Here is a 23,238-nt window from a genome sequence, read left to right as displayed (position 1 = left end):
ATCTGCAGACATCCGCAGATTTTCAGGACTTTAGATATAAAATTTACATCCATATCCATCTGTGATCCACAAAAATGGTCTCTAGATATCCGCATATTACAATACAGTATCTCTTCTCTTAATGTTGTAATTATGTTCCTGAAAAATTATACTTTAAGCGAAATGATGTTAAGCGAATCCAATTTCCCCATAAGAATTAATGTAAATAGGGGGATTAGGTTCCAGGGAAATTTTTTTCACCAAAGACTATATATATATATATACACACACTTTTAAAATAAACAATTTAATACCGTACACAGCAATGATGATTGTGAAGGTTGGCTTAGGTGATTAAGTCAGAGGATGGAAGAGAGTGGGATATTTCCCAGGGAATAATGCCTTACTGCTAAATGATGAACTAGCACTTGGCTAAGGCCTCAAGGGTTCACACGTTGTTAATGTAGCCTCACACTCTACAAGGCAGCACGAATGGAGGGAGGGGAGACAGCATGGCAGAGAGAGACAGAGACACACACCGTGTGTGTGAGAAATGCGCATTGCCCCGTTAAGTACACTGACTCCACTCTAAGTACATTGCCTTTTTAAGTAGATCAGCAAGTTGAGACAGCATCTGCTGCCAGCAAGCTCCCTCTGTCCTGAGCCCTGTCATGTCCTCCCTCTGCTCTGTGGAGCTGAGGTAAAGGGGTGGGGTGGGGGGCAGGAGCAGGGGGGAAGGGGGACATCTTGTCATTATCACCCCTCTTTCCTCCACCTCTGCACAACAAATAGGAGGTTCCCAGGAGCAGCTCCAAGGCAGAGGGCAGGAGCAGCACATGGCAGTGGCGGTATGGACAACTGAATTGCCTGGTAATTGATAGCCTGCTTGGTGACTGCTGCACAGGGAATTTAGGGGAGCTGATAGGGGGCTGCCAGTCCACCCTGGTTCCAAGCCCCCACCAGCTAGCTCCAACAGGCTGCTCTTCCTGCAAGCAGTGGACAAAGCAGGCAGCTGCCAAACAACGTTATAAGGCAGCATTGCAGAACTTTAAACAAGCATGTTTTCTAATTGATCAGCAACATTACAACAAAACAACGTTAACCAGGACAAATTTAAGTGAGGTGTTACTGTAATGTGAAGAAAAGAAAAGGCTAGAAATATATCATGAATTAGGGGAGAAGCAACACCCTTAACATTGTCTCTATAATGGAATAATATCCTGCAAAATTTCATTTAAAAAATGAAGCAAGACTACAACACAGTAATAAACAGAGAAATATAGGTAACAGTGTAAAGATTTTTTTTTTGCATTGTATTGCAACAACTCAAAAATTACCATTTTGTTTTCAATTTTTTAAAACTGATCACCAAGTTTCATCCCGGAGAGAATTTTATAGGTGTTGCAAACCCAGAACATAGGACTTTCTAATGGAAAGGCTGATAAGATCATTAACTCAGGCTAGTTTAATAAAAATTAAAGAATATCCTTTGTTGGATATTTAGTCCTATTTGGGCTCATAAAAAAGGGAATGGGGAGGAAACTAACAGGGGAGAGAAGCCATGTGAGGTAAGATTTAGGAAGACACAATTTTAAGTATTGAAATATCTCTTTCTACAGATGAAAAGCAAAGGCTTGATGCTGCCCTCTGGTATGCAGTGATCACTGATATGCAAACACACACACACACACACACCCCTAGGGTGACCAGATGTCCCGATTTTTGGGACTTTTTCTCATATATGCTCCTACTACCCCTCACCCCATCCCGATTTTTCACACTTACTGTCTGGTCGCCCTAACACACACGGTGACTTTGTAAGACACATGAAAATGAGCAATCATGTATATGTCAAATGCAAATATGAATACTCACATAAGAAGAAAATATTCTGACTCACATATATGTACACTTCTGCCCTCTACTGGATACAGTATGTCAGATCTGCACATTTCCATATCAGTCCTCTCTTATGGCCAGGGCAGTTGAGCTGTTTCTTTAAATAACTTGGTAGAGGCCTGTGTTTCTGCCTGGTTCTAGTCCCATTACTGGATGTACTATATGTGGTCGGTAGATGAGAGTCATGACTATAGTCCCAATCTTGCAAGCTTTTGAGCACGAAACTTCTGCAGTGGCAGGACTGAATTCTGAATATTTAGGAAGATCTATAGCAGATTCATGTCATAATTAGGGCTGTCAAGTGATTTAAAAAATTAATCATGATTAATCATGTGATTAATTGTGCTGTTAAACAACAACAGAATACCATTTATTTTAAATATTTTTAGATGTTTACTACATTTTAAAATATATTAATTTCAATTACAGTACAGAATACAAAGTGTACAGTGCTCACTTTATTTTTGATTACAAATAATGCACTATAAAAAATGTTTTTTTCAATTCACCTAATATAAGTACTGTAGCGCAGTCTCTTCAGCAGGAAAGTTCAATTTATGTACAAAAAAACTGCATTCAGAAACAAACCACATAAAACTTTAGAGTCTACAAGTTCACTCAGTCCTATTTCTTGGTCAGCCAATCATTCAAACAAATAAGGTTGGTTACAATTTGCAGGAGATAATGCTGCCTGCCTCTTGTTTACAATGTCACGTGAAAGTGAGAACAGGCATTCACACAGCACTGTTGTAGCTGGCATTGCAAGATATTTACATGTCAAATGCGCTAAAGATTCATATGTCCCTTCATGCTTCAACCACCATTCCAGAGGACATACTTCCATGCTGGTGATGGGTTCTGCTTGAGAACAATCCAAAGCAGTGTGGACTGGCACATGTTCATTTTCACCATCTGAGTCAGATGCCACCAGCAGAAGGTTGATTTTCCTTTTTGGTGGCTTGGGTTCTGTAGTTTCTGCATCAACGTGTTGCTCTTTTAAGACTTCTGACAGCATGCTCCACACCTCGTCCCTCTCAGATTTTGGAAGGCACTTCGGATTCTTAAACCGTGGGTTGAGTGCTGTAGCTATCTTTAGAAATCTCACATTGGAATCATCTTTGCATTTTGTCAAATCAAATTTTTATCAAATAGAACCCATCATCAGCATGGAAGCATGTCCTCTGGAATGGTGGCCAAAGCATGAAGGGACATACAAATGTTTAGCGTATCTTGCACATAAATACCTTGCAACACCGGCTACAAAAGTGCCATGCAAATGCCTGTTCTCACTTTCAGGTGACATTGTAACTAAGAAGCAGGCAGCGTTATCTCCTGCAAGTTGTAACCAACCTTGTTTGTCTGAGTGACTGCAGAATAAGAAGTAGGACTGAGTGGACTTGTAGGCTGTGCTTTCACAATAAAGAGACTGCACTTCAGTACTTCTATGAGGTGAACTGAAAGATACTATTTCTTTTGTTTATCATTTTTACAGTGCATATATTTGTAATAAAAATAATAATATAAAGTGAGCACTGTGCACTTGGTATTCTGTGTCGTAATTGAAATCAATATTGAAAATGTAGAAAAACATCCAAAAATATTTAATAAATTTCAGTTGGCATTCTATTGTTATAAGTGTGATTAATCACAATTAATTTTAACCGTGATTAATTTTTTTGAGTTAATTGCTTGGGTTAACTACGATTAATTGACAGCCCTAGTCATAATGGATCTAGGATTCACATAGGCTATCTTTGAATTAATGAATCTGCTTGTTCACTTTTCTCCTCTAGATCATTAACAAAATGAACAAGACACTAAATAAACCTGAGTCTTTGTCTTCAGGCAGGATATCACACAGATCTATCATTTATTCTTCCCTCTCTATGCCCTGAATGGTGATAATTGAAATAGTTGCTCATACTTATTAGTGCGTTTATTAGTTGGTACCAGAAGAGCCCAAAATGAGTACATCTAATCAGCTGATGTCTAAATTAGAGAGGAATGTACCAAACCTCCCAGCTCTAAATGTCCCTGAACATTGAGAGAGATCCAGAATTTGAATCCAGATCTGAAATTTTCACCTGACTTTAACACTGCTATAAGTGGAACTAAAACCATGGAAAAAACTTTGGAATGTTCAAAGTCTGTCCTTGAATTTTGTAGTGTGAGCTCATCTTTACTTTGAAATTAGAAGAAATAATCACAGAAAGTAATTATGCTATAGACTAGAAAAAAATTGAACTGATGGAATCCACTCAGGAGATCAAGAAAACACTTGGAGAGATTTTTAGAAGCTGATTTTATTCTCTCACCTCATAATGTAGTAATATTATCTACAATTCATCTTTTTCACAATGACAAGCCTTGTTAAGACGCTGGCCATGGTCAGTGGGCTTGACCATCATCCAGGCAAACTTGCATAAATGTTCCTTATTGCAGTCTTTTTGCCAGTAAATAACATTCCTGCGGTTTAGATTTGCTCTGGCACAAGAATCATACCACCATCCTCCACCTGGAATGCCATTGTACTCTAGTTTGGCACAATTCTGAAAATAGTTATCATTATCTCTGTCTTTTGTAGTGAACTTCTGATTATCATGGAGATAAGCTTCTGTGTCCTGGGTCAGGGCATCAGCAGCATTGCCTTTGTATAGGCCAAGCCTGATCTTGTATTGAGACTCTTCATCTTCAATTTTGAACGGTTCATACTCTCCCCATTTGATTTTGGCATTTAGGTCTACAAGTTTGACCCTAAGTGTATATGGCCTTGAGGTGTTAGTTAACTGATACACATATTCATTCCCTAACCAGTAGTTGTCATGAACTGAGCCAAATCCATACTTGTAGTCAAGCCATATCCTATCAAAATCCACAGTGCTATTGGCTGTAATATGTTGAATTACCGTCCACCCACCATCTTGCATATTACAGTAAGCAACAATAGGCTCTTTCATTGGCTGAATGACATAAAGACCATCCTTGGCGCTTCCTTCAGAGTGCTGAAAAATCTCATAACAATCCCTGGCATATTCTATGGGGGGAAAAAGAAAAGCATGTTTAACATTTTACTCTGCTCAACTTGTAAACCTCTCAATTCTGTTCTTTTAACTTCAGAATGAATGAATTATTATCCTATCAGTATTTGACAAGGACATAATATGGTCACATACTGACTTCAGTCCATACATGGGACACCCACTAAAATCAATGGAAGTTGCACAGCAGATGTTCAGGGCAGAATGTGCCCATAAGATGGTGAGGGAGATTTTCAAAGGCAAAAAAGAAATTACTTGCTCAACTCCCATTGTCTTTCAATGACTGTATGGTACTTAGCTACCCTTTGTGTCTCTGAAAATCTCTCCTGTATAATACAGACTAATTGACTAACATAAGACATACTAATTGATAGGAAATAGGGTGTGGTATATAGAACTTAATTGGTTATTATGAAAAGGGCAACTGTATTCCTGAGATGCTGAGATAGTTCCGGCAAGCCATGTCTTCCAAAGACTTATCAAACACCAAACAGGAGAAATCTGCCCACAGCTAAATATTCAAAGTGAGAGTTCAGAAAAGACCCCCTTTTGCCCAACTCTCTAGAACAAAACAAAAGGATGGCTTTGTGCACCCAAAATATGAGTACTTCACAAAGATGTCTTTTCCCAGAAAGCATTTCCTTTTTCCCACAAGGAGAATCTGGCTTCCAGTAAACTCTAGCTCCAGATTATCAGAGTCCTCCACCTGCTGTTGCATAGTGTTCTGACAGGATGACATAATTCACAGCATCTGGGCCCCTTGTTTCTGTCCACATAAAAGTCCCTAACAATCCTTGCACTGACCATACATCTATGGTCTTTCCTTTCCTCAGGGAAAGATCAATTAATATACTGAAGCCTGTCAGGGTTGAGACCATCAACAGACCAGAGGGACACTAAAGAACTGAACACCAAGAAGGCGTCTGGAAGAAAACACATTCTGGGAAAAGATAGGGATTAAAACCTTTTGTAAGTAAAGTGGTTTTAGACTTTTAATATATTTCGAGATCTGTGAATAAGAGGCATTATAGAAGTTCTAACTAGTATTATGAACATTTATTACTAAGTACAGTCTTTGACCTTCAGATGCCTATTAATGTTTGTGAAGTACTCAAAGACTATGGTAGTGAGTGTCATAGAAAAAAAAGATAGTAAAGGCTATAAAGTAAAATAGTGCATACATCCCTGCCACTCCCTCTCTTGCTGAGTACCTTTCTCATTGTTGTTACTCAATCTCTGGTAGCCTCCTGGAGGGAGAAGGTGGGCATTAGCAAGTACCATAGCTTCTTCAGCACTTGTCCACACTGCACATTTAAAGAGTAACAGCAGAATAAATCCCACTGAACTTTTCAAATTCATCTTTCTTCTGAGTCAATCCCTCTGCAGAGATATACACTAAAAACAAAACACAGGCTGACATTTAAAATTAAATGAGTTTTTACCTGCAGAAAAATAAACTCTTGAAGGCGAAACAGAAACCCTGCTTTCAACACAGCCAGTCTGTGCCAAAACAGGCTTTTCACCTCTCACACTCCCTGCTTTCTCAATGTGTCCCATTGAATTTCTGGCAGATCATTTTTATGATGTGTAGTACTGTATCCCATCACTTAGAGTACAGCTCATCTTGTTCTTTTACACTATATCAGTCAATGCGACATAACACAATTTTGCATGTGATAAAAATAGATAGAGAATAATATAATGATAAAGTTTAAATTTAAAAAGCACCTCTCACATTTATCAGATCTGATGCTCGGTATTCCTTGAACCTGATCTGTACTGGTACTAGGGGACAGAAGGAAGAGCTAGCACATGCAAAACACCAGCTCCACTTGCTGTCTATGCATGAAGCAGTATTAGATAGCATGGTGTACTAACAGATGAGAATATTTTCAGGCACCAGCGCTCACCTAAGCACATTTGGACTATAATTTGTATAAAATTCCACCTGTGGCTTCAAGGGACATGTCAGGTAGGCTGAGGTCAGGTAAAGAAAAACAACCTGTGGATTTGGGGTTTGAATAAATGAAGCAAAAAGGGCTCCCCTTCAACCAGGCTTTCCCTAAATAAAACCACAAGGCGTTTCTTCCAGTCAGAATTCAATAGGTTAAATAAAGACTTTTTCATAGTCACATTTTCCCCTCCTCCCTGGGTTATCTGACTCCTAGATTAGTAACAGTTACTGGCCCTAGTTAAATCTAAAAGAAAACTCTGCATTATAAACTATTCAGAAAACAACTAAAGAAAAGAGCAGCAGGCAGACAGCTTACCTCTCGTTTCAAATGAAGCCTGAGAAAGAAATAGCTGAGCACCAATCAGTGAGCTAATTCTTTGGAACTGTACTTTGCCTGCTGCTGAAGTCCAGATGAACAGCTTGGCCCTATCTCAAAAATCAGAAAGCCAGCAAAAGTGCATCTTCATGATTTCATTGTGTGTTCTTGGACTAGTGGACTTTACTCTGACACATTGCATTTGCAAGCAAGCACATCTGAACTAAAAACCTACAAAGTTCCATGAAGCTTAAAATGCCACCATTAAAACTGAAACCTCTGTGATTAGGGAGTGTACACAGTGCTGGAGAACAGTGAACATTTAGGAGCCTATGCAACAAAGCGCTTAAGTTCATTCCTATTCAGCATAGCACTTAAGCGCCTGCTTCATTTTGAACAGATGCTTAAGTCTCACTGACTTCCATGATGAGTAAAGTGTATACTGAAAGTTAAGCATACACTTTGCTGTATCAGTAATGTTCCACATTTTCAGACTTTATTTGTAAAAATAAATAAATTCTGGGAATTTTTCAGTGGTTATTTTCCAAACATTAAAATCGGGATGAAATCAGGTTAAAAAAATGGGAAAATCAGGAGAAAAAATTAATAATAAACATTTTACTACAGTATAACTGACACTTTTTTTTATGTACAAAGATATATTTTGTCTCTCGCAGAGCTGTTAGTTTTTCCAGAAACCCTGGTTTGCATACACCCACATAATTTTCTTCACAGTATCTTCACTCATGTTGACCCTCTTGCTGTCCTGGAGGTAGTCTAACTTTGAAATAGATCCAGGAGGTACAGTCAAAGCTCACTGTGCCACTTTGCTGAAGTTGGGAAATGTGTCTTGCTGACTATTCCAAAAAACCAGCTCATCCAGTTTCACATTGTCAGGATTAGGCATGTTCATGTAAACAGTAAATTCCCCTTTCAGATTTGAAATTTCATCTTTAGTGGCGAAGAGTTGAAACACTGGCATAACACGAGTAATCTACTGCAAAATTCACCTGGAGGAAGGGGTGCAACACTCGGATGACATTCCAAAAAGAATCTTTGGCACCAAACACTTCAGGGTTCATATTACTGGCCATGGTTGTCTCTCATTTCTTGCTGAGCATTGTGCTGAAGGTTTTGAATATTTTTGAGGGTTTTCTCATGTTCCGGGGTCAGAAGGATTCTGGAAACAGCTGGGTTTTCTCGCCATATATTTCCCCTGCAGATTTTGGTAACTGGCAGTCAGCTCTGCACTCATTTTGACTTAAAAATGCAAATGCTTAAAAATGGCTCCGAATCCAGCGATGCAAGATTTCACGTCTTTAATTTCTTCGGTAGCAGTATTACTGACAGCACAATGTTAATCAGATGAGAAGGACAGGTAATATATAGCAGCTCTGGTTTCTGATTTGAATTTAACCTCTCGTGCAAACTTAGTCATGTAGGAAGCAGAATCAAAGTTAGTTGTGGCCACATATTCTCAAGTTAGTAGGTACATCTCAAACATGTCAGTTATTGCTGCATCGACAAAACATGTGTCAGCTGAGGGGATGAATGTCACGTCAGCACAAAACAATGCAGGTTTATTTGCATTGTAATAAAAACATGAAAACAAAAAGCCAATAATTGAATGGTCCAAAGCATCAGGAAACTTCTCAAAAATCAGACTAGACACCACATTTCTGTGGTAGAAAGGGAGAGCCTGAGACATAAGGCCGGTATAAGAGGCCCTGTATGAGGCCTGAACTAAAGTAGGGTCAGATCCAGGGCCGGCTCCAGGCACCAGCTCAGCAAGCAGCGCTTGGGGCGGCCAAGGGGAAGGGGTGGCACATCGGGCTCTTCGGTGGCTGGTCCCTTGGTCCCTCTCGGAGGGAAGGACCTGCTGCCGAATTGCCGCCGAAGAAGAAAGCGGCGTGGTGGATCTGCTGCTGATCGCGATCGCGACTTTTTTTTTTCCTGCCACTTGGGGCGGCAAAAACCCTGGAGCTGGCCCTGGTCAGACCCTGCTAATATAAAGCAAAGTTAGCAAAAGTCAGGCTGTGAGCAGAAGTCAGGCTCTGCCTGCGTGCAAGCTCACAGAACCTGGCAAGAACAGGGCTGGTATTGCAAAAACACACACATTCTTGAGAAATACTAGGCACAGGACACTCACTCAAACACATTCCAAAAGGGTGGTACCTGAACATCCTGATACCAAATATGGTAAAACACACTCCCCAAAGATAACAGGAACATGTTGACCCCTCCTAAAGATAGGGTCAAGATGACAGTGTGATGGACAGACATGTATTGATTGAACCAAAATGTACAATGCAAAGGGTTGGTAACTAACTACGTCAGAGGGATAATACATAACTTGTTTATATTGGTGCATAAAGAGGGGTCTCAGAGGGAGTGTCTTTGGCCAACCAAGGGGGGACTGGAAAGTCCTACCATTCACTGAGCTGAATCCATACATGTCTTAGTATCCCTGTAGAGTCTGCCAGATGATAGTACCGTGCTTTATCATCAATAAACCTGTCTGGGTGCCTTCGCTACTAAACCAAGTCTTGTGGTCTTATTGGGAAGTTCTACTGGATCCTGCTGTATGGGCTATCTGGCCAGAGCCAGTGCAGCATGCAGAAAGAACACACACACAGCCAACACCTGACAACAATTACTATCAATTTAGATACTAAAGCATTATCATTTTCTTTCAGATACTTACGAGTCAGGTTGTCTGCATTAGGAAGGGTTTTTGATGCTGGACAGTACTGATGCACAAAGTCACCAACTGGCCACTCTGCAATGAACCGTGGTTATCTGGCAAAACAAAGAGCACGCACAAATTCATTGACATAATCATGCTGTGTCCCCTCTTTCATTAAAGCCCTGGTGAAAGCTCCTGATATTGACTGTTCATCCTGAAGCTCACTTTCTTCTTTAAGTTTCTTGTGTCACTTGCTTTCAACATGCTCCTTTTTTCTGTTAGTGCAAGCACTGACCTCAATGCTGCAGTACTAGCAGTGCAATGCATCCTCTTCACTCTCATCTTCACTTTTTTTGAAAATTTCTAAGCACCGATTTTCTTGTTGGTATTCAGGCATAGATTTGCATTTTCACCCCATGTTTACCTTTTTACATTATCTTTATCTGTGGAGGACTGATTAAATTCAGCACTGCACAAAATGGATGCAAAGAAATAGGTGGACAGCATCTCCTTGTGAGTCAATCATAGCGCAATATTAATACTGTTTGATTTTCCAACCTCTACGGTGTGTGTGTTCTATGTTTTATGTTGCGGAACTGCTTTAATCTCAGAGCGGTAGGCCACAAGCATTAGTATTTAACAAAAATAAGTACCACTTTTTTTGAGTGGATTAATAAATGGGTGTAAATCAGTAAAAACTGAACTCCTTTTAAAAAAATGGTATTTTTTCAGTGAAAAATTGGTAAAAACTGAAAACACAGAACACTATGTATCAGGCATAGCCTTAAACAGGACATAAAAATTAAAAAGAAAAAAGAATAAGGGGTTTGACTAGTAGCTTATATTCTATTTTATTTGAAGTATCAAGAAATATATTAATTAAGGGTAAAAATCTGTGCCATAAGGTATGAAATAGATAACTTTTGTATTCTCTATACCTGGAAATAGTTCTGACCCTCCCTGCATCTCTTCCAGATTATCTTTAATAAAGCATTGTTGAAACCACACACAATTCTGTGCGCTCCTTGATACTGTCTGTATTGTAACTGACAAAATCCATCCTTGTGCAGAGGGCCAGTCTGCACAAGATCTATGCAACATGTAAGTCCTATTTAAACCCTATTTTGAGTTCTTGTTGTGGTCTATTTGAGTTAGATTGTTAGATTGCAGCAGTCCTTCTACAATACAAACAACTCGGGTATCATGTGAGTCGTTCTGTTTCATACATATATTAAGCAAAAATATATAAAAGATTGGTTCAGGAAAGGTTTGCTTATTTTTGCAGTTACATTTAAAGACACTTTCATTGGTTTTAATGTAATTTCAAGTGTGACCAAAGCTTTAATAAACACCTAGTTAACTTATTAGTTTTAAATTTTATAAGCTCCCTCTCTCTCGGTAAGAGCTATTGTCTAGTAATAAATAAAGTCTTAATAACAGGGCCAGATCTAGCTGTAATGATGCTATAGGAGAGGACTGGACTTGGTACCTTTCTCCCCTGGTCACTTCAGAGGCATCTTAGAATTCAATGCACAGGCTGGAGTGATGATTTACTGGTAATCCCTGTGGCAGCCAATAAAGATAACACATCTTTCTTTGTGTCTCCTCCTCCCCCACCTCTTCTATCATTATTTCTGTCTCCTTCCATCTCCACATTTCTCTCCTTCTCCACTTTTTGTGATTCTCTTTTTGCAAGTCTTTGTCATTGTTCCATTCCTTCAAGCTGGAAAAGCAGAAGTTAAGTGCGAAGCTTTGTTATATTAACTATAATAGACAAAGCATTTGGAGTCATCTGATTCCCAGAGAAGCAACCATTCTTGTGTAACAAAAGCTTTTGAAAACTACTAAAATAATCACTTATTTTCTTCTACTGTTTAAACTGAAAATAAGCAGGACCATATTCCCACCTCCATCAACTCTGGCCTGGACAAGTTTTAAAAATAAGTATCCATTCTTGAAAATGATGTATACAGTTTGCTTTAGGATTACTCCATTTACTACCGTGGCTTAACTGATGGTGTATAGATTTTATTTATGTTTTAAGTAAACCATTGTTATAGTGACCTACTGACAACTTTCAATAACCTCACAGCTCAACAACAGCAGATTTCTCCTCTGAACAGGATCATGGTAGGTGGAGGTTTTATTTATTCCTGGGATGCTTGTTTGGTTTTAATCAGACTGCGAAGAAAAATGACTAACGTTTCCAGTTTGCTTCTCTCTGCAGCCCAAACCATATGGAAAACTTAGGACCAAATTCTATCTTCAGTTCAATACCCTGATGTCTGCTCTTGCACTGCATGGAATCTGATTAGGATGGGTCAGTTTCTTTCTTCATTAAGCTCTTAAACTAGCTTCAAGGAGAATCTGACCAGAAAGTGCTACCCTAGTCAATTTTTCTTTGTAACAAGGATTTCCAAAGTCAGAAACTGACTAATCCTCTGTATGCAACGACCCTTCCACAGTGGCAGAAATGGTAGCAGAAATAGATTTAAGCATGGTTTTAACAGTGCAGACCAGCTATAACACTTAGCAAACTAAGGGTCTGAACGAATAAACCCTTGCTCATGTGAGGAGTCCCATAGAAGCACTGCTTTGAAAAGTGGGCCATGAAAACCAGGCCTGCATAGGGGTCTGACTCACTGAGTTGACTCCGAATTTTTTTATAGCTTACTAAATATATTTTTAGATATTGATGTTGTAAATGGAATCAATAAATTACATTTATTTCTACCATTTAAAATACGTTGTATTTCTCTCACAAACTTATACTAATCTTTTGAGTTTCAGAGAAAATGCATGTGCTGCCTTCTTTTCATTCCTTCTGTATTTTAGGACTTGCATGGGGCATTGTGACGGCTTGCATGAGACAGAAGAACAAAAAAAATGTCCCACTCACAGCAATGATTACTCAGCCTTGAATTTCTGAGATGACAGAGGTGTGTGAAGAACTTGCTTTGGTTGACACTATAAGGAAGTTGTTATTAAACTGCTGGAGCATGTTATACATATATCTAGTTTCATTGAAAAAAGAAGTCTTTCACATGCATTAATGATTTGTCAGATGAACCCTAGTTCCATATTTTACACTAAATTAGAAAACTCAAACCCTTCTCTCTTGGAAACATTTGAAATTTCAAATGTTAAGAAATCAACTTTTTTCTATCTTAAATTCTGAAATGTTCCAAAACTTGCAATGGGAACTAAAAACATGTTTCCCAACCTAAAATATTAGAATTATTTTCTTTGGTTCTTCAGCAGTTCAGCCTGGGAGTAGTTCTAATGCAGTGGGAACTCTCATATAGTTGTAAAGACCTCAATTCAGCAAAAAGCATTTAAGCATGCATTTAACTTGAAGCATGTGCTTAAGTCCATCCTTATTCAGCTAAAACACTTATTTGATAAATCATTGCATTATTAATTGATTATTTTATTTGGTAGGTAAGGATGTACGTAGTTCTGGCTGAATACCTTAAAACAGTATGTATTAAATACATTATTAATAGAAAAGCAGTCCATTAATTGAGCCCTATTTAACCAGCTCTGATGGTCAATTTAAAAAGTTCTACTCCAGGCCAGCCACACAGGGATATAAGTTTGAGTCTTTCATCCCATAGCAGCAGTGGCTGGGAGCTCTCTTGCACAGTCTGTCTAATAGCAGTGTGGAGAGCATCTGGAAGAAACTCGGTGTAGTCTTCCTCGTGGGGGACACACTGTCACAGGAAGGTCTTCGAAGGAGGTCGGAAGAGTAAGGTACCCATGAACATGATGGAGGTTTTAGAATCTGGTGCATTAATGTTTGTGAGGTGCTCAGATCCTAGGGAGATGAGCCCCTCAGAAAAAATGCATTTATGCATAAATCAATAAATGCTCTTTGTTGCCAGTCTCTATAACAGAATCAGCCAAAACTGCGTACGCAAACTTGGAACTTTAGGAGAGTTCACATCTGGATCTGACTGTTGTGGCTCAAGCTCTCATTTATCAGAATCACTTCAGCTGGGTCAGCCTAATGGTTGGGCAGTAGTAACTCTACCTGACTACTGGAGTTCCTGCCATACGTGGGGTCTTGGGTGATGATCGCTTGGAGGAGACTGCCAGTCGACCATTCTTAATGCAGAAAAAGTGCTGCAAATGCAGCTACCTGAAAGACAGGACCTAAGGATATGGAGAGAATAGTGCTTTTCTGTAATGAAAGGGTATGAATTTTTCACAATCCAATTTCTGCAAGCTTCATTTGGACTGGACATTAGGAAACTGGATATTAGGAAACATTTTTTCACTAGGAGGGTGGTGAAGCACTGGAATGGGTTACCTAGGAGGTGGTGGAATCTCCATCCTTAAAAACCTATAAGGCCCGGCTTGACAAATCTCTGGCTGGGATGATTTAGCTGGTGTTGGTCCTGCTTTGAGAGCGGAGTTGGACTACATGATCTCCTGGGGTCTCTTCCAAACCTAATTTTCTATGATTCTATGACATACCCTGTGTTCAGTGGCTGAGATGATGATTACCATTGAAGCCAGAAGAAAAATATCTGCTTGGGAAGCAGCATTGTGCAACATCACACTGATATCCTCAGATAGAAGATACTATAAAAATATGAAATATTAACACACTTCTAGTAATATATTAATATTGTTTTTTCTCTACCAAATCAGGGCAAAGAATTTTTTGATACAATTCAACACAGCTGTACTGTTGTTGCACTGGCATTTGGGGTCACAGTGTATTACTGTAAAGAAGTTAAATGAAATGTGTGCGCGCGCGCGCACACACACACACTTACAAAAAATGTAGCATTAATTTAAGTTTCCAGTTAAAAACAAGTACTCATAAGAATAAAGAAAACAGGTAGTTACTTTCACAGCTTGCAGGAACACAGGTTATAGCAGAAACAGAGATTATTTCATATTCAAACTTCTGATGATAAACTGTTTTAATACTCTCAGTAAAACACCCTATTAGTGTAGCAATATACTTGACTTTACATAGCTTATTTGAACTCCTGACTTGGAACATGAAAGAATATTAGGCAGTATAAGGATGCAGACACAAACTATAGGCAAGGTATTAAATATACATGAAGAAGCAGGTAATATGAACTCTATTTAAAGAAAAAAACAGTGCTTAAATCATGCTAGCAATTAGTCTTTGAAACTATAATTGTTTCCTAACAAGAGTGCAACTGAGAAAAGACAAAGTTCAGCCGGGAAAAACGAACGATGCATCTATTAACAATTTATTGCATGACAATAGTAATAGAGCAAATGAGTTCCAATGGGTATATTTGGCCTGTCATAAAATACTCATAACAAACTAAGTAGGAAAGATAGTGTAGATTTTCTACACAATTAGACTTTTTACTAATAATATTGAATTCAAAGGTGACATAACCTTAGTCCCAGATTTGGACTTTAGCGTCCAAAATATGGGGGTTAGCATGAAAACCTCCAAGCTTAGTTACCAGCTTGGACCTGGTACCTGCTGCCACCACCCAAAAAATTAGAGTGTTTTGGGGCACTCCGGTCCCCCTGAAAAACCTTCCCTGGGACCCCAAGACCCAAATTCCTTGAGTCTCACAACAAAGGGAAATAATCCTTTTTCCCTTCCCCCCTCCAGGTGCTCCTGAAGAGATACACAGACACAAGCTCTGTGAAACTACACAGAGTGACCCCCCCCCCCTCTCTGTTCCCAGTCCTGGAAACAAAAAGTACTTTCCTCTTCCCCCAGAGGGAATGCGAAATCAAGCTAGCAATCCAACACACAGATCTCCCCTGATTTCTTCCTCCCACCAATTCCCTGGTGAGTACAGACTCAATTTCCCTGAAGTAAAGAAAAACTCCAACAGGTCTTAAAAGAAAGCTTTATATAAAAAGAAAGAAAAATAAGTACAAATGTTCTCTCTGTATTAGGATGATACAACACAGGGTCAATTGCTTAAAAGAATATTGAATAAACAGCCTTATTCAAAAAGAATACAAATCAAAGCACTCCAGCACTTATATTCATGCAAATACCAAAGAAAAGAAAACCATAGAACTTACTATCTGATCTCTTTGTCCTTACACTTAGAAACAGAAGACTAGAAGGTAGAAAGTACTTCTCCAAAGCTCAGAGAAAGCAGGCAGGCGGAAAACAAAGACAAAAGACACAATTCCCTCCACCCAAAGTTGAAAAAATCCGGTTTCCTGATTGGTCCTCTGGTCAGGTGCTTCAGGTGAAAGAGACATTAACCCTTAGCTATCTGTTTATGACACGCCCCCCAAATTGCAGACAGTGGGGAAGCTCACTGGCGGCGATTTCCTTCTAGAACTTGAAAATAAACAGATTAATACAACACATAGACCTTTACATATACTCCTAAGTATATAACTAACAGACTTCTACATTTTAAGAACACTTTTTAACTACTGAATTCTGGGAAACTCTCACGGGAGAGTGCATCAGCTACTTTGTTAGAAGCTCCTGTGATGTGTTGAATTTCAAAATCAAAATCTTGGAGAGCTAAACTCCAACGAAGAAGTTTCTTGTTGTTCCCCTTGGCAGTATGAAGCCACTTTAGTGCAGCATGGTCAGTTTGTAGTTGGAACCGCCGTCCCCAAACATATGGGCGTAGCTTTTCCAGGGCGTACACAATGGCATAGCATTCCTTTTCACTGACTGACCAGTGACTTTCCCTCTCAGACAGTTTCTTGCTGAGAAACACGACAGGATGGAAGTTGTGATCTGTTGCTTCCTGCATGAGCACTGCTCCTATACCACGCTCAGATGCATCTGTTGTTACTAGGAATGGCTTGTCAAAATCCGGGGCCCTGAGCACAGGGTCCGACATGAGCGTTGCCTTAAGTTGGGTAAAGGCCTTTTGACACTCATCAGTCCACTTAACTGCATTTGGCTGGGTCTTTTTGGTCAGGTCGGTCATTGGGGCAGCGATTTGGCTGTAGTGTGGTACAAATCGCCTGTAGTATCCGGCCAAGCCTAAGAAGGATTGGACCTGCTTCTTGGACCGTGGGACAGGCCACTTTTGGATAGCATCTACCTTGGCCTGTAGGGGGTTTATGGTTCCTCGACCCACCTGGTGCCCCAGGTAAGTCACTCTGTTTTGGCCTATTTGACACTTTTTGGCCTTAACAGTTAGTCCGGCCTGCCTGATGCGCTCAAAGACCTTTTCCAGGTGTAGTAGGTGTTCGGGCCAGGAGTCTGAAAAAATGGCCACATCATCGAGGTAGGCAACTGCAAATTCTCCCAGTCCAGCTAGTAGACCATCTACCAGCCTCTGGAAGGTGGCGGGTGCATTTCGAAGGCCGAAAGGAAGGACATTGAATTCATACACCCCCGCATGGGTGACGAATGCTGACCTCTCCTTGGCAGGTTCATTTAGCGGTACTTGCCAGTACCCCTTGGTTAAGTCTATTGTAGAGATGAACTGGGCACGTCCCAACTTTTCCAATAGCTCATCGGTACGTGGCATTGGATAGTTGTCCGGACGAGTTACAGCATTTAGCTTACGGTAGTCCACGCAAAAGCGTATTTCCCCATCTGGTTTGGGTACCAGAACCACTGGAGATGCCCATGCACTGGTAGATGGGCGGATTATACCCATCTGTAGCATGTTCTGGATCTCCCGTTCTATAGCAGCTTGGGCATGAGGAGACACTCGGTAGGGTGGGGTTCTGATTGGGTGAGCATTACCTGTATCAATGGAGTGGTATGCCCGTTCAGTCCGTCCTGGGGTGGCTGAGAACAATGGGGCGAAGCTAGTGCACAGCTCCTTGATTTGTTGCCGCTGCAGACGTTCCAGGGTGGTTGAGAGGTTCACCTCTTCCACGCCACCGTCTTTTTTCCCGTCGTAGTAGACACCGTCAGGCCACTCAGCATCATCTCCCTGGACTGTAAACTGACAAACCTGTAAGTCTCTGGAATAGAAAGGCTTGAGAGAATTAACATGGTACACTTTAGGCTTTAGTGAGGAATTGGGAAATGCTATGAGGTAGTTTACAGCTCCCAGGCGCTCTTGGACCGTGAATGGCCCTTCCCATGATGCTTCCATCTTATGGGTCTGTTGCGCCTTCAAGACCATAACCTGGTCTCCTACCTTGAAGGAACGTTCTCTGGCATGTCTGTCATACCAGGCCTTTTGCTCTTCTTGAGCATCCTTTAGGTTCTCTCTAGCAAGGGCTAAAGAGTGTCGGAGGGTGCTTTGTAGGTTGCTTACAAAGTCCAGAATGTTAGTTCCTGGAGAAGGCGTAAACCCCTCCCATTGCTGCTTCACCAACTGTAATGGCCCCTTAACCTCGTGACCATACACAAGTTCAAATGGTGAAAACCCTAAACTGGGATGTGGTACAGCCCTGTAGGCAAACAGCAACTGCTGCAACACTAGGTCCCAATTATTGGAGAATTCGTTGATGAATTTTCGTATCATGGCCCCCAAAGTTCCATTGAACCTTTCCACCAGGCCATTGGTTTGATGGTGGTACGGGGTGGCAACCAAGTGATTCACCCCATGAGTTTCCCACAGTTTTTCCATGGTCCCTGCCAGGAAATTAGACCCTGAATCTGTAAGGATGTCAGAGGGCCAACCTACCCTGGCAAAGATGTCTGTTAGGGCCAGGCACACAGTGTTAGCCCTGGTGTTGCCTAGAGCTACTGCTTCTGGCCATCGGGTAGCAAAGTCCACTAAAGTCAGTACGTACTGCTTTCCTCTGGGCGTCTTTTTTGGGAAAGGGCCCAGAATATCCACAGCTACTCGCTGAAATGGGACCTCAATTATGGGGAGTGGCTGGAGAGGGGCCTTGACCTGGTCTTGAGGCTTTCCCACTCTTTGGCATACCTCACAAGACCGGACATACTTGGCAACGTCCTTGCCCATCCCCTCCCAGTGGAAGGACTTCCCCAACCGGTCCTTGGTTCTGTTCACCCCAGCATGGCCACTGGGATGATCATGGGCTAAGCTTAAGAGCTTCCCCCGGTACTTAGTTGGAACCACCAACTGTTTTTTGCGGCTGCCATTCTTCCCGGTGTCCACCAGAAAGAATTTCCTTGTATAAAAGTCCTTGGTCTATAACAAACCGGGATCGATTAGAAGAGCTGAGAGGCGGTGGGGTGCTCCGTGCCGCCGCCCATGCTTTCTGAAGGCTGTTATCTGCTTCCTGCTCAGTCTGGAACTGTTCCCTTGAGGCTGGGGTCACCAGTTCTTCCTCAGACTGTGGACTTGGGCTTGGTCCCTCTGGAAGCGATGTAGGTGATGGGGTTGTTTCCGTTGCTGGTGAACCGCTCTCCGCTGGTGCACCTGAGGGTATTTCAGGCTCTGGCTGAGCCTTTTGGGTATGGCTGTCTGTTGCTTCTGCCAGTTTTGGCTCGCTGGCGCCCTCTGGCGTTGAGTTTGAAGATGGGGTTGCACTTGCTGGTGCTGGTTGCTGTTCCAGTTCCGGGCCTGGGACTGGAGATGCTGGGTCTGTTTCAGTGGTAGGCATGGAATCCGGGTCCACTACCTCTGCCTGGGTCTCTGGTAACACAGACGGGGCCTCTGTGGACGGCTCAGGAACAGGAATGGGTCTGGAAGCTTGCCTGGTTTGGCTACGTGTAACCATTCCCACTCTCTTGGCCCGCCTCACCTGGTTGGCCAAGTCTTCCCCCAGTAGCATGGGGATAGGATAATTGTCATAGACTGCAAAAGTCCACATTCCTGACCAGCCTTTGTACTGGACAGGCAGTTGAGCTGTAGGCAAGTCTACAGCTTGTGACATGAAGGGGTAAATTGTAACTTTGGCCTTTGGGTTGATGAATTTGGGGTCAACGAAGGATTGGTGGATAGCTGACACTTGTGCCCCCGTGTCTCTCCACGCAGTAACCTTCTTTCCGCCCACTCTCAAATTTTCCCTTCGCTCCAAGGGTATTTGAGAGGCATCCGGGCCTGGGGATCTTTGGTGTGATGGTGGTGTAATGAATTGCACTCGCATGGTGTTCTTGGGACACTTGGCCTTGATATGTCCCAGTTCATTACACTTAAAGCATCTTCCATCTGATGGGTCACTGGGCCGAGGTGAGTTACTGGAGACTGGTGAGGTTGAAGGGTAGGGTATCTGTGGCTTTACTTGGGTGGTATGTGGGGTCTTTGGCTGTCCTCGGTTGTAGGGTTTATGGTCTGTGTGCCCCCTGGGGTAATCGTTCCCCTTGACAGTAGCTTTCTTGCTTTCTGCCAGTTCCATCCATTTGGCTCCAATCTCCCCCGCCTCAGCGATATCTTTGGGATTTCCATCTTGTATGTACCGTGTGATGTCTTCAGGAACACCATCCAAGAACTGCTCCATTTGTATGAGGAGGTTCAGTTCTTCCAAGGTTTGAATGTTGTTTCCTGTTATCCAGGCCTCATAGTTTTTTGCAATGCAGTAGGCGTGTTTGGGAAATGACACCTCGGGTTTCCACTTTTGGGTTCTGAAGCGCCGACGGGCATGATCTGGGGTTATCCCCATTCGGTATCTGGCCTTGGTTTGAAAAAGTTTATAGTCATTCATTTGCAGCTTAGGCATTTCAGCTGCCACCTCTGCTAAAGGTCCACTGAGCTGTGACCTCAATTCTACCATGTACTGGTCTTCGGGGATGTTGTACCCAAGACAGGCTCTTTCAAAATTTTCCAAGAAGGCCTCGGTGTCATCACCTGCCTTGTAGGTGGGAAATTTCCTGTGCTGTGGAGCAATATTTGGCGCCGGGTTGTTAGGGTTGGCTGGCACAGGCAGCCCAGCTTTTGCCAACTCCAGTTCATGTTTTCTCTGTTTTTCCTTCTCTTCATTCTCTTTTTGTTGTTTTTCCATTTCTTTTTGGTGTTTTTCCATTTCTTTTTGGTGTTTTTCCATTTCTCGGTGGTGGGCCGCCTCCTCTTCTTCTTGCTTCCTTCTGTGGGCCAACTCTTCTTCTTCTAGTTTTCTTTTGTGTGCTGCCTCTTGGGCTGCCTGTTCTCTTTGGAAGGCTGCCAGTTTCATGCTTTCTTCCTTTTCTTTCATCTCCATCTGTCGCCTGTGTTCAGCTTCTTTGATTTGTACTTCGGCCTCAATTTTTGCCTTAGAAGTCATGGTTCCTGTTTTCTTGTGTTGGGGTGCCCTCCGGTGTTTATCTTCTGAACTGCAGGTTCTGTTGCCTCCTGAAGTCTGCCTAGCAACAGTGCTTTTTTCCTTTTCTCTCTCTAGCTAATGTTCAATGAAAGGAAACCAGAAAAACCACTTTATTTGCATGCATATAAGTGCTGTTACTTGCCTCCTAATGGGAGGGCTATTGCATGACAAAAGACCCTCAACAGTTTCTTAATGGCTTCTCGCTTAACATGCAAGCCACAAACTGCCAGAGAGAGCAGAAAAAAAAAATCTCTCTGGTTCCCTTTTAAAACCAACTGTTTCTCTCTGCTAAAAAGCCCTTAGCAGAGAAGAGAAAAATATAATATTCCTACTGGCTTCTGGATTCTGTCTATATCCCACCAGCTGCACACCATGACATAACCTTAGTCCCAGATTTGGACTTTAGCGTCCAAAATATGGGGGTTAGCATGAAAACCTCCAAGCTTAGTTACCAGCTTGGACCTGGTACCTGCTGCCACCACCCAAAAAATTAGAGTGTTTTGGGGCACTCCGGTCCCCCTGAAAAACCTTCCCTGGGACCCCAAGACCCAAATTCCTTGAGTCTCACAACAAAGGGAAATAATCCTTTTTCCCTTCCCCCCTCCAGGTGCTCCTGAAGAGATACACAGACACAAGCTCTGTGAAACTACACAGAGTGACCCCCCCCTCTCTGTTCCCAGTCCTGGAAACAAAAAGTACTTTCCTCTTCCCCCAGAGGGAATGCGAAATCAAGCTAGCAATCCAACACACAGATCTCCCCTGATTTCTTCCTCCCACCAATTCCCTGGTGAGTACAGACTCAATTTCCCTGAAGTAAAGAAAAACTCCAACAGGTCTTAAAAGAAAGCTTTATATAAAAAGAAAGAAAAATAAGTACAAATGTTCTCTCTGTATTAGGATGATACAACACAGAGTCAATTGCTTAAAAGAATATTGAATAAACAGCCTTATTCAAAAAGAATACAAATCAAAGCACTCCAGCACTTATATTCATGCAAATACCAAAGAAAAGAAAACCATAGAACTTACTATCTGATCTCTTTGTCCTTACACTTAGAAACAGAAGACTAGAAGGTAGAAAGTACTTCTCCAAAGCTCAGAGAAAGCAGGCAGGCGGAAAACAAAGACAAAAGACATAATTCCCTCCACCCAAAGTTGAAAAAATCCGGTTTCCTGATTGGTCCTCTGGTCAGGTGCTTCAGGTGAAAGAGACATTAACCCTTAGCTATCTGTTTACGACAAAAGGAGAAAGAGACAGAGTTCCTCGTTGTTTTTCCTCTTTCGTCGTGTGTGCTACTAAAGAGGGTGTTTCATGTATTCAGGGCTGGAGGTGGGGTGAGAACAGAATATGACCTTCGGTATCATGTACTGGTACATACGATAAAATTTTGCATAAAGAGCTTTAAAAGCTCTACAGACATTTTATTCCATTTTTTAAAAGCAGAAAATGTAAACACTGAATTTTTTTATACTATTTTCAGTGAAATTTGGCTGATTCTGTAAAATGCTGCTGTATTTTTCTTATTGTACCTAGATCAATAGGGCTTTGGAGAAAGTAACATCTATCACAACATAAACTTCAAAGGCTAATAAGAAAGCACAGAAATCTGGACAGTTCCATTCAGGCCAGATGACCTCTTATCGGTAGGGAGGTGCCTGGTGATAAAAATAATTGGCTGACGCACTGAAAGAGTTGAAAGTGCTAGTAATACATACTTACTTTTTGCCAGCACTATCTCAATAATATGTTTGTCAGAGTAAGTCAAATGAGGCCCTTGTAATCTGTGTAAAGTGTAGGGCAAATCAAAGTGGAAAAGAAAGCTATGTACACATTATGAGTATGCAATCAGTAGGAAAAATTAAAAATATCAATTGAGTAGTAGCTTCTGCAGTAGAATCTCAGTGCTAATATAGAACTACCCTATGAAGTTTCCAAAGGGGCCTACGGGAATTACACATCTAATTCCCACTGACTTTCAATGGGATTTGGGTGCCTAACTCCACTGGGCCCCTTTAAAAATCTCAATCATGGATGTTACATTTAGGAAAGGATCTTTTGGCTCATTCAGCCCAATATACTACATCTAGTAAGGAGCCTGGACTCCTCTCTGTGTGTGGACAACCTTTCTCTGAGCACCTTTGGTAAATACGATAACCAATGCAGCTCACTAGGCAGTATTACTCTTTCTGTAATGTTCCACCTGATGGAGCACAGCTGTCAACCCTCCACTCTCTTGTAGTCTTAAGGGGCTGTGGA

At 41.5% G+C, this 23,238-nt stretch overlaps 1 protein-coding gene across 2 annotated transcripts; it reads right to left on the bottom strand.

Annotated features, from left to right (window-relative positions):
* Positions 1–4,194: 4,194 nt before the first annotated feature.
* LOC127051903 (fibrinogen-like protein 1) lies at positions 4,195–10,376 on the bottom strand. 2 transcript variants are annotated; one of them, XM_050954873.1, is made up of 3 exons: positions 9,891–10,376; positions 6,128–6,311; positions 4,195–4,912 (listed from the first exon to the last, which is right to left on the bottom strand). In XM_050954873.1, exons 2-3 carry the CDS (start codon positions 6,273–6,275, stop codon positions 4,215–4,217), a joined length of 846 nt encoding a protein of 281 aa, XP_050810830.1. In that variant the 5' UTR covers positions 6,276–6,311; positions 9,891–10,376; the 3' UTR covers positions 4,195–4,214. The 2 variants fall into 2 exon arrangements, with proteins under 2 accessions (XP_050810830.1, XP_050810831.1); XM_050954874.1 differs by lacking the exon at positions 9,891–10,376 and adding an exon at positions 7,187–7,498.
* Positions 10,377–23,238: the final 12,862 nt, after the last annotated feature.

This window comes from Gopherus flavomarginatus, chromosome 5, assembly GCF_025201925.1.
Source record: "Gopherus flavomarginatus isolate rGopFla2 chromosome 5, rGopFla2.mat.asm, whole genome shotgun sequence".
NCBI lineage: Eukaryota > Metazoa > Chordata > Testudines > Testudinidae > Gopherus > Gopherus flavomarginatus.
The sequence above is the reverse complement of the archived record's forward strand: the minus strand, read 5'-3'. Positions and strand labels throughout refer to the sequence as shown.

What these genes read in the sequence shown, in the direction of transcription:
- LOC127051903 (XM_050954873.1), bottom strand. Translation starts at nt 6,275, where the DNA reads ATGAATTTGAAAAGTTCAGTGGGATTTATTCTGCTGTTACTCTTTAAA. An exon ending in GAGTAACAACAATGAGAAAG is followed by an intron (nt 4,913 to 6,127) that starts GTACTCAGCAAG and finishes TTCCCCCCATAG; the next exon opens with AATATGCCAGGGATTGTTAT.